A 12449-nucleotide genomic window follows, 5' to 3' on the forward strand; every position below is an offset into this window, starting at 1 on the left:
GTAAAGTTTCAAAAAGGAATGATAAAATAATGTGAAATTGTTGCTGCACTGTGTATTTTTTTAATTGCAGAAATGATAAATGAAGATGAAGTATACTATGAAAGTGGAGAGAAGGATTTTTGTTATGCATTTTCCCAAAAGCCTAACTTCATGGATTCTTGGTCAACAGTCAAGGTAACATGCAGTATGTGGTGCTCATAAGCCTTGAATTTGAAAATAACTGAGTATTTGCCTCATCCTGAGGTAAGGAAAAAGGCATAGCCAATGTTAATATGAATTTAAAAATAATAACAATGTACAAGGGCACAACAGAAAAATAGACCAATTTTAGGAGACAGTGACTATTTCTAAAGTGAAATTCTGAAGTATTAATCGTAGAATCCCGACAGTGTGGAAACAGGCCCTTCGGCACAACAAGTCCACACTGACCCTCAGAGCATCCCATCTAGACCCATCCCCGATAACCCACTTAATCTACACATCCCTGAACACTATGGGCAATTTAGAATGGCCAATCCACTTAGCCCGCACATCTTTCGACTGTGGGAGGAAACCGGAGTACCCGAAGGAAACCCATGCAGACATGGGGAGAAGATGCAGACTCCACACAGACAGTCACCCAAGGGTGGAATCGAATCTGGGTCCTTGGCACTGTGAGGCAGCAGTGCTTACCACCTAGCCACCAGTACTAAGGATCTTTCCCACTTCTCTTCAAGGTAAGAGCAGCAGTTATTTCCCAACTCTAAATGTAGTTACAAAGGTAGTAGGTATCAACCTTTTTGAAACAAAATTGAGTTGTTGTTTTGGCCATTTCAAATGGTGGTTAATTGACCACATTGATGTGGATCTGGCATAACAAATAGGTCAGATCAAAGTAATAAAAGATTTTTTTAAAAAACCATTCCCAAAGGGCATTAAAATTCTTTCATGGGATGTGAGTGGTGATAGTATGGCCAGCATTAGTTGTACATTCCTAATTTGCCTTGTGAAAGTCGTGGTAAGCCGTCTTTTTGAAATGCTGCTGTCCGTCTACTCCAGATACATCCTTGATTCTAGTGTCAACATCTAGGTTGCTGAGAACCAGATAGGATTTTCTATCCATCCACCTGCTGACGCTTATGTCTATCTCAGATGTCTTTTATTCAGTGGTTATTGCTGAAATTCTCTGACCAGTGTGCTAAGATTTCAACTCGTATTTCTGAATATATAAATCCAGAATCCAGCCCTCTGGGTTATCCATTCAGTACCAAAACCATTAAGCCACCATACCCCACTGATAGATAATTATACTGCAGCTCATAATTGTTCTTTATAAGAACTTCTGTGTGCTGCAAAAAGTTTCATTTTTTTATGTTTTCAAATACTTGTTCAATGACATAATACATAACTTTTTTCTTATTAATGGCTGGTAAAATACTCCAAACTGCAATGGCCCATATAAAATCTCCAATCTCCTTCATTCTTTTAGTGATAATCCTTCACTTTTTTATTACCAGTTAATCAAATAGTAGAGTCCTTCGCAGTTTGCTTACTCCAAATCTTTCTTAATCTGTGAAAATTACAAATTAGTCAAGGGGTTTCCCATTCACTAAATGACCCTGAAGAGCCTGTGTTTTCTGAGCATGACAAGTTATAACAAGTTAAACAATATTTAGTACAAATATTTCATTTATACTATATTATTTCTGAAGGCAGTTGCAACACCCAACATATCATTCCTGAGTGTGATTGACTTACAGTAATCTCGTACAAGACCTGAATGCTTCAACACCCTTTAAGATGACCCGGCAACCAAAAGAACTTTGACTTGGCGTTTTTGTTTTGCAGTTTACTATGGGGAGGCAATGGCCTAGTAGCATTATCATTGGACTGCTAAGCTGGAGACGCAGGTAATGTTCTGGGGATCCCAGTTCAAATCCCACCGTAGAAGATGGTGGAATTTGAATTCACTAAACGTTTGGAATTAAGAACCTAAGGATGACTATGAATCCACTGCTGATTGACTAATATCCTTTAGGGAAGGAAACTACCATCCTTACCTGGTCTGGCCCACCAGGCCCACAGCAATGTGGTTGGCTCTAACTGCCCTCTTGGCAGATAAGAATGGGCAATAAATGCTGGCCGAGCCAGTGATGCTCTCATCCTGTGAATGAATAAAAAGAAAAAAAAACAAATGTTTCAGTATAGTATAGTTATAGATATGGAATCAAAAAGATCATTTATGGTTGAAAGATAACTGGTTTCTTCAGTCAAAAAGTTATGAACTTAGCACCTTTTTTATCTTTTCCAATGTGGTAACTTACGGCAGCAAATTATTTTAATAACAATGTACTCCAACGCTATGATATATGTATTTGTGTATAAAAGATTCTGTTTAGGCATCCCCTTGAATTTGAGAATAACTTGCTTCCACTCCAGTTCAATAGATTTATCAGTCATCTCAGAATCTAATGCCCAAACTGCAGACTCTGCCATGTGTAGGGTAGTTGGTGCTTGAAGGGTCACGTCTATTGGAGGTTTGTGTGACTCCTCCAGCAGCTTAACTTCACCTCTGCATGTTCCTGATGAACTCTTGATATGTTTGCTACATCCTCTATTTTAATTGGTCATGGGCCAGAGTCTTCCATTCGTTGTTAGATATTTTGGTCTCACAGGAATACTTAAAAGATCTGACATTTCTACAGAGGATTTTAAGTCAATGAGTGTTTATTATCTGAAATGCAATGCTAAGAGGTTGGTGGAGGCAGGTTCAATGAATGCATTCAAGGGGGGATTTAGTTATTATTTTTAAAGGATGAATTTGCAAGGTTGCAGGGAGAAAAAGGAAGCATGGCATGTGGTGAATTGTTTTAAGTCAGTGAGCCAGCACAGACATAACAGCTTGACTGCAACTCTAACGTTGTAATCATTCTGTGCAATGACACTTTTAATAATCTCCTGGAAAATTGGCTTAGCCTGACAATTTTTATAACTATGTTAAATAATCACATTGTTTGTAAACTCATGCTCATCAAATGTAGCAACATTTCTTTTTAGTCCTTTATTTGTTACCTAATTATTTCACGTACATTAACTACAAATATTGGTGAAATAGCACCAAATCTATAAAAATAGGTACACTTTAGAGTTGTTGATTGTGCCGTGTTATGAGCTGTATCACTTACACATTAGTAATAAATGTAGATAGTAGCAAAATGAAGGTTTGATGGGGTGACAAAACCCTTGAACCATTCAATTTGTTTCTAAATCAGAAGAGAAAAGTATCACAACAAGACTTATTTGTTGCCATGGTTGACCACAGTTGAACTCTTTAAAATTCTGACAATACATTATGTTGCAGTGGGCCGTTGAGTGCTTTTTATGAAAATTCCTAATTTAGGTATGCAAGTGTATTCCTGTGAATACAGCAGAATGATTAAACAATGCTGTTTTTGTGAGCTTAATTCTGTTAACAAATGTGAAACAAGTGAAGAGGGTCATCAGGAGAGTGCATGTATCCATCCCTCTGTCCTGCACTATCTTTAATGTGCATATGCTTATAGCCTGTCTTTAGAACTCTAAAACATCCCAATAGAATTTACAATCAGGTGTTCTTCAATACGCCAGATATTATTGTAAATTATGGCAGTGATTGAGTCTCTATGGACTATGGCCATCCTCCAACCAACAAACTACTCTGAAATAAAACAAAGAAATGTGGATCCTGGTGATCTGAAACAATGACAGAAACTGCAGGAGAATCTCAGCAGCTCTGGCAGCAGTTGAAAGAAACACAAATTAATGTTTTAAGTTCAGTGACCCTTTGTCAGAACTGCCAACTCCCCTGATTCCCATTCACTCCAGTTTTGTTAAGGCTATTTGATGCCACACTCGGTCAAATGCAGCCTTAATATCACGGAAAATTACTGTCTTCTCTGGAATTCAGCTTGTTTGTTGATATTTGATTCAAGGCTATAATGAGGTAAGGGCCTGACACGCCCTGGCAGATCGGTCAGCAGGTTATTGCTAAGCAAGTGCTGCTTGATAACACTGTTCCATCACTTTATTGATGATTGAAGTAGACTATGGGGTGGGTTTGTCCTTGTTTTTTCCAAATAGGACATGTCTGGGTAGTTTCTGCATTGCAAGTAGATGTTTTATGGTCATTGGTGTAGCTTCCTGGAACAGTTTGGCTAGGGACTTTGCAAGTTCTGGAACACAAGTCTTTAGTACTATTGCTGGAATGTTGTCAGGGCCCGCAGCATTTGCAGCCTGCAATGCCTCCAACCGTTTCTTGATATGATTTGAAGTGAATCAAATTGACTGAAGATTGACATCTGAGATGCTGGGAGCATTGGAGGAAACCAGCATTGGCATCAACTGGGCACATCCAGCTGAAGATTCTTGCGAATGCTTCAGCTTTATCTTTGTATAGTGTGCAAGTACAGTAAATAATTAGGAGAACTAATAGAATATAATCTATCTGAAGAGGAATTGATTTCAAAACTATGGAGGTTATGCATGTGTTATACAGGACACTAATGAGACCATATCTAGAGTACTGTGCACAAAACTGGTCACCTCATTTAAGGAAGGATGTAAATGTGTTCGAGGCAGTTCTCAGAAGGTTTACTAGACTCCTACCTGGAATAGATGGTTTATCAATCTTATGAGGTAAGTTCGACAGGCTAGACTTGTATCCACTGGAGTTTAGAAGAGTAAGAGATGACTTGGTTGAAACATGTAAATTCCTGAACAGTCCTGATAGTGTAGATGTGGACAGGATATTTCCTCTTGTGATATAACTTCGAAATAGCAATCATTGTTTAAAAATCAGTGTTTGTCTCTTTAAAACAGAAATAAGGCAAAAATGTTTTCTTAGAATGTCATGAGTCTTTGGAACTCCCTCCTTGAAAAGGCCATGGAAACAGAGTTCTTAAAAATATTTAAGGCAGCGGTAGATGGCTTCTTATTAAGCAAAAGGTTGAAAGATTATCAAGGTGGGAAGGTACGTGAATTTGAGATTACAACTAGAACAGGAATGGTCTTCTCAATTGACAGAACAGCTTTGATGGGCTGAATGGTCTACTGCAGTTCTTAGTTTGTATGTTTGTATGTAATCAATGAGAACTGAAATCAAGGCTGGAAGTAGCTAATTGCTGGGGTTTTTTGTTTGCGTATCTTGGAAAACACAACTTACCCTCTATTTGATTATTTTAATTCTGCATTGTGTTACAACAACTACTCTAGATTCGGAGAGTTTGTTCTGCCTATTGGTGAAGTTTCAACAAAAGCATGATCTAATCTTAAAACTAATATTTTTTCTTCATAGGTGAATGTAAAGAGTTCCGACTTAATGGAGCTTACCTATCCTTCAGAAGAAAGTTATTCTCATGAACCAGACACACTGAAAGACTACATTAAACATTATTACTATCAAGTTATATCATCTTCAAATTCACCAGCTACTGAATTCGTCATAAATATTGAATGCTGTGATTGTAAAACCTGTTTCAAAGTAAAGCCAAAGTTGCCTGTTACAATATACACCGTTACAGTAAAAAGGCAGCGTAAGTTTTAATATTGTTTGCTACTTTATCATTCTACTTTTGATATTGCTATGTATGACTGCCATAACAGAATTTTGATTGAAGCTATTTCCATGATTTAAGATTAGCTTATCATTTTTGCTGATTTGTTGAGTTTGATTTTGGCTACGATGATGAACATTTTTACTATTAACTCTACTTGTTGCTATTCCAGTGAGAGTTCCTTGTCTCCATGCTACTTGAATCAATTATAAAAATAAATGAATTGGGAAAGGTGATTCCCCATACAAGGCACAATTGTTCATACATTTTCCAATATTTTTAAATCACCCCCACCCTCCCCACAATACTGTGACGATCCTTATAATCAAATATACAAAAATAAAGTGAAAGAATGAGTGATATTACTTGACGTACCAGTGCCCATATTGTGCAAAATAGAGCAAAGACTGGTTATGTTTGTATTGTGCTTTTAAGGAAGTAAAGCATTCTAAGATGCTCTAAACGAGCGTTCTGTGACAAAATATGACATTCAGCCACATGAGACATTAGATCAGTTGATTACATCTTGGTCAGTCTTTCAATTCTGTTTGGAAATAGAAACAATGCCAGAGGGCTGATGGGGTGCTGATGTTCTGCCAATATTATAAATAGTGGAGACAGCAAAAGTCAGGGAACATAGCGCGAATCAGCCTGGTATCAATTGTGGGCAATTTTTTTTTGGAAGAATTATCTGGACAAAATTAACTTCTGTTTGGACAAGTGAGGCTTAATCAAGGTGACCCAGCATGGACTTATTAAAGGTAAATTATGCTTGATAAAATTGTTTGAATTATTTAAATTATTTGAGCTGACTGATCAAGATCATGTACTAGGTAGGTGGACTTTAGAAAGATTTTTGACAAAGTGCCACACAAGATGCTCATTAAGAGGAATAGACGCCTTTGGGATGAAGTTAAAGAATTCAAATAAATACAGAATTGGCTGAGTGACAAAAAAAAACAGTGGTGAGGGATGAATATTTTTGACGCTGAGAAATGTTTTGTAGTCATGTTCTCTAAGGGTCAGTTTTGGTTATATCACAATTTTCAACTTGTATGAACAGACGAGACCTGGATGCAGGTTGCAGCATTATAAAGTTTGCGGATGGTATAAAACTTGATAAAGTAGATGATTGTGAAGAGTTTAGTTATATGAAGATAGGCTAGCAGATGATGTTCAATAAGGAGTATTGTGAAATGATGCACCTGGGGAGGAATGAATATGGAAAAATAATGTACTAGAAATAGCAAAATAGTGAAAGTGTGGATGAGCAAAGACACCTGGCATTCGCAAATCTTTAAAGATAGAAAGGTGATTTGATAAGGTGTTTTTAATGTGTTAGTTACTTGAGCTTACAAACGGAAATATAAAATAAAACAAGGTCATGGTAAACTTTATGTATAAATTATTGTTTGGGCTTTGACTACAATGTAATGGACCATTTACCCTTCAAGAAATATGTAATCACCTCAGAAAGGCTTCGGATGTTTATCAGAATCATTTTAAGGATTAGTAACAATCAGTATAAGAAGAAATGGGAAGAATTGTCTAACAAGTGACCTAATGAAGTTGTCAAGATGATAAGATGTTTTCGTAAGAAATTTGGGGGATAAATGTTCCCTCATGAGTGGACATTAATTCGAAGTTATGGATTCAAAATGCCTGGGTAAAGATTTGGGGGAAATGAAGAAGATATTTTTTCACTGTTATCAGTATCTGGATCAGTCCATGTGAGCCGATTTCAAAAATAATTTTAGAAATGATTTAGACAAGTACTTGTGGAAAATGCAGGATTGCAGACCAAAAGAGGGGATATGGGGCTAAGCATATTTCCAACTTCTCATTCTGTTGTTTGATCTTCTCCTGGTACACCTCCGCCAAATATTTTCAAAAGTATTTGCATCTTTCCTGAGGTGCAAATTGCCTACAACATACTAAGCAATGATGGATAAAATCCTGGCTTGGCTTTGCTTTTACTTTATACTCCTTTATAAGCGCAAGTCACTAATATTCATTTCAAAGCCACCCTTAGCAGCTCAGCATTGATATGAGAGGCCAGATTGTCTCCTGTGCTCTCAGTTCATATGACTGTGTGCATAGTGTGGTTTACACAAAACTGCAAATTCACACTGAGAATATCTGTGAATTAATAAACACATCTGTGAGAATTTTAGGAACTGTGAGGAAATATATTTTTAAACAGGCAATATTACTGAGTAGCACCAATGTTGGATTTAAACCATGACTGCTTAGCAAACGGTATACCATGTGGAAGAAAAAGAGAATGCAAGCAACAGTCAGTAGGTTGGGCCAAATCTGTGAGGAATGAAACAACTGGTGAAAGGTCATTGATTTGCGGAAGCTGTCTGACCTGCTGTTCTTCCAGTGCTTTCCAGGGTTTTGTTTTCCAATTTTTAGCCCCTACAATTTTGTGTTTTGGCACTATCTCTGGACTGGCTCAAAAAAGATAAACTGGGCTAGGTTTAAGGGCTCCCGGCCAGTGTGTTGCAAGGCAGCTGCCTCTAAAATGCAGCGTTTGACCTTCCTACCAGTTTCCCATCTTCCTGAGCATGTCTCCCATTTCACAGAGGATGGAGTGATATCAGCAGTCATTAAGCCCAGTTGTTGGCCATTTGTGTTCCTCATTGTGCTATTTTGCCTACATCTGGCAAAGTATTCCCTAGGTCAGTAGCCAGCATCTTTTATAATATGGAATAAAGCCAGCCATGGCGGGGATTCATGTGGAGAGCAACCTTTTTGGGGTCCTCTGTGGCGATCAGAGACATCTCCACAGTCTTGTCACCCCATTCGTCTTTTTCCCTTTTAATGGTCCCACGTGGACCCTAGAATTTACCTTTAAGTCACGCTGAATAACATCTGCTTAATGAGTAGCCCAGTGTTCCACAAAAGCAGCCCCCACCACTCAAACCTGACACTGCTGGGGCAACAGAGCAGCCAGCCAATCAGATTGACCAGCAGGTCTCTAACACAGGACTTCCCTGAAGGATATGGAAATTCTTTTATTTCTCAATTTCAAAACTATATTCATAAAAAAAATCTTTGTATACATAGTCGCCAAAGCGGCTTGGTTCTGTGCAATGGCATATGAAGAAACAAACAAACGTTGGAGTATGACTGTATCCAAACAAACAAACCAAAGGCATTTCCTACTTGTTCTGGACTGTATTTACTTTTATTGAGGCATCGGGAGGATCAGATAACTGAATGGATTCCCATTGAATTTGGCAGGTAGACCTTAGTGGTTTTTCCTCACTTCACCTTGACCGGCTACTGCCCCAAGCTTTAGTGCGTCCTTTGGCATGTAGTCCCGGACCTTGGAATGTGCCCATCTGCAACACACCAAAGAGTGTCTTTCACCAAATTGATGATCTTCTAGGCGTAGTTGATGTTTGTCTGGGTGTGCGTCCCAGGAACAGCCTGTAGAGCACAGAGTCCTGCATCATCTCTGCAAGAGCTATTCCATCTCTTTGCAGACTTGCTTTGCAAAGGCACATTCCAGAAGAAAAGGTGTGACATTCTGTACACCCCAGCCCTGCCTTCACTGCAACCATTTCCAGGGCAATGTGCGGTGTTACAGAGAGCCCAGACATACATGAAGGGTCTCACTGGTAATGCTGTTCTCACCACCAGCTATATGATGTTTTGATGCTTGTCAGAAAGTTCTGGTGTTGAGGCATTCTGCCAAATGACTTTGACAGTCTGAACCCAACAGGATCCGTACTCTCCCTTTCCTGCAGGGTCTCGCAGATATTGCGTGCTGACTGCTTCTTGATGGACTTGTGGTCAAAGCTGTTTTTCTTTACAAGTTTCTCCGTGAAGAACAGGGTGATAAGGAATGGTCCAACTATTTGGAACATTCCATGGGGCAATGACGCTAGTCCCATCCTTCACAGTACGGGGGACAAGTAGAACCTTAGTACGTGGTGTCACTTAGTGTTTGCGTACAGAGGGTCTACTCGCAACGTGATGCAGCCACACACAAAGATGGCCATCGGGATAAGGGAGTTCTGAGGTAGAACCACTGGACCTGAAACGTTAACTCTGCTTTTATCTTCACAGATGCTGCCAGACCTACTGAGCTTTTCAGCAATTTCTGATATTGCAGGATAAGGGCAACATTAGGTACATACATCTTCTCCCCTCTCCTCTTCCCCCCTCCACCATCCCAACTTGTGTACATGGTGTTCCTGCACATCAGGTCCATCATACCCTCCAGATGAAGTGACAGATGACATGGGTGAGTGCAGTGGTGCAGATTCTGGGAATGGGTCAGACCTGCGCCACGTACAACAATAGGTAGAGTGCCTCCTGCCTGATAACCAGGTTTTTACCCACAATAGAGTGGGAGCAGTGCACCCAAAAGCCCAATTTCTGTCTCACCTTGGCTCCTCCCAGCCTCATTGATCCATATTCCCCACAGCTTCAGGTAATCTGTCCTGATGGTGAATGAGTTAGACGATTGGTTGGCCCAGTTCCCAAAGAACGTGGCCTCACTCTTGCATCGATTTACCTTGGCTCCCAACGCCTATTCAAGCTGTTTGCAGATAGTCAAGAATTTGAAAAACCAAGAAAAATGTGTTGACATCATCCATGTACTGGCAAGCATTGACCTGCAGGTCTCCACTGCCTGGAATAGTCACCACTCTCGGGCTTGCCTCTTTCCTTTTGGATCCAGCCAAATGTTCTATGCAAGACACAAACAAGGCAGGGGAGAGAGAAGTGGGTGGGCATCCTGACCCTTGCATAGTTATCGCTGGTCCCAGTGTAAAATGCCAGCTTTTCAGTGGGTAAGCTCATGGAGAGACTGGAATACAGCAACCTGTAAAATCTCGAGTTCATTGTTTACTTTCAATTCTTTCCATTTATATTTTGGTGTGCATTGTACAAATAACAGCACTGGGCTACTGCTTCAGTTGCAGAGTACGTACCTGTGTTTGTTCATTTGTCTGTCTCGTCAATCCCCACACAGCTATTTCAATTTTTTCTTCATACTCTTCTGTAAAGAACTCGGGCATTCCTCTTCAGGAACACCAGCACAATGCAGCTTTAAAGAAAAGAAAACTATATCCCCACAAAGAGGGTGTTGGAGGCAAATGCACTGATGTTTGGATAACCAACTGTGAAAACCGAAGCAATTTAAATCTGATGTAACCTGTCTCTCTTGCAGAATTCGAACCAAAGCTGATTTTTTGGTTTGTGGCTGGAATAATTCTGTTCGTTTATGCAACATCCATTAGCAGGTATTTGCATTTAATCTTCTTGTAATACAAAAGTGTCCACAGTTCAGTGGATTCATTACCTTTAGTTACCCTAACGCAAGTGCTATCCTTATTTTCAACCAGATAACACTAAACCAAAAATGATTGATTTCCAATGTCCATAGTCGTTCTGTAAATCATAAAAAAAATTGAAACAGTAATTGGGAAGAAAGATATATTTTGAAGAATTAAATTTGCCACATTGCACACTTCCTGTATAAATATAAAATGATGTGCATTTCCATGACTGAAAATATTTAGTTACCTTGCGTTCTGAAATATTGAAGTAAATACTTATGTGGTAAGGTGGGGCTAAAGAAAGGAGTTTCCTATGACACACATTTTTGATTAAGGTGCTCAGACATGTTATGACACACTTCTGAAGCAGCTGGGACCTCAGGCCTAGAGATAGGGTCACTGCCACTTTACCAGAAGAGCCCGAATTTGCTGTGACATGAGTTGTTTTACAAATTGTTGAAACTATATATCATTATTTTTAAGTGATCTCTCTTTCATCTTGCAGGAATGAATTATTTAATTATTGTGCAGGATTTACTCTGGGAATCTTTGCACCAGTAGTTCTCCTCCTCCTCATCTGTAAAAGAATAATTCAAGTAAGAAACTCTTAAACTCATAACATCTGCCTAATCTGTTGCCCTTTCACATACCCAGTTTTCTCAGCAGCACAGATGATCTTGTCCATACGAACATATGAAATAGAAGCAGGATTGGAACATTTGTACCCTCAAGCCTATGCAGCCATTCAGTAAGATCATGGCTAATCTGTTTGTTTGTGTTTTGAATTCCACCATCCAATCTACCTCCAACAGCCATTGGTTTACCTGCCTCACAAGCCTGCTGTGTTCATCCATCTCTACACCTTGTTATCTAAGAATTTAGCCATCTTTGTTTTAAAAAATATTCAAAGACCCCCGACTCACCACCTTCAGAGGCAGAGTTCTGAAGTTGCATACAACCTTTTGAGTGAAAAAAATCTTTTCATTTTTGCCTTAAAGAGCAACCTCTAATTTTAAAACAGTGCCCCCTAGTTTTGAACTGACTTACAGGAGGAAGCATCCTTTCCTTGTCCACCTTGCCAAGGCTGTTCAGGATCTCCTGTACTTCAGTTAAGTCGCCCTTCACTCTTCTAAACTCCACTGTAAATGGGTGCAGCCTGTCTGACCTCTCATCAGTAGTCAACCCATTCATTCCAGGTACCAACCTGGTAAGCCTCCTAGCTGCATCCAATGCATTTCCATTCCTTTTGTTAATAAAGAGACCAAAGCTCCAAACAGTATTCAACATGCAGTCTCACCAGTGCCCTATTTAACTGTAGGATAGCATCCTTGCTTCAGTGTTCAATTCCTCTTGTAACAAAGGTTAGCATCTCATTACACTTTTTGATTACTCGCTGTACCTGCATTGTAAGTTTTGTGATTTGCACTAGAACACCTCATTACCTCCACATCATGGGATTCTACAACTACTCTCCCTTTAAATAATACTCTGCTCAACCTAGCTATATCTGACTGCAACTTCCTTAGGTCTTCGCAGTGTACTTTCCTATCAATCTCCGATGTTGTCTGCAAATAGAGGGATC

General features: G+C 39.4%; 1 protein-coding gene across 4 annotated transcripts in view; it reads left to right on the forward strand.

Moving 5' to 3' along the window:
- nemp2 (nuclear envelope integral membrane protein 2) overlaps window positions 1-12449 on the forward strand; it is a 33918-nt gene that overhangs the window by 1785 nt on the left and 19684 nt on the right. For 3 of the 4 annotated variants that reach the window (XM_059647161.1, XM_059647160.1, XM_059647163.1), the window contains exons 2-5: window positions 71-174; window positions 5312-5549; window positions 10759-10831; window positions 11373-11463. In XM_059647161.1, coding sequence (XP_059503144.1) covers window positions 71-174; window positions 5312-5549; window positions 10759-10831; window positions 11373-11463 — 506 coding nt within the window. Of the gene's footprint in view, window positions 1-68; window positions 175-1827; window positions 1890-5311; window positions 5550-10758; window positions 10832-11372; window positions 11464-12449 lie in introns of those variants that run through there. The other variant, XM_059647164.1, reaches the window with a different exon arrangement.

This window comes from Stegostoma tigrinum, chromosome 7, assembly GCF_030684315.1.
Source record: "Stegostoma tigrinum isolate sSteTig4 chromosome 7, sSteTig4.hap1, whole genome shotgun sequence".
Taxonomy (NCBI): Eukaryota; Metazoa; Chordata; class Chondrichthyes; order Orectolobiformes; family Stegostomatidae; genus Stegostoma; species Stegostoma tigrinum.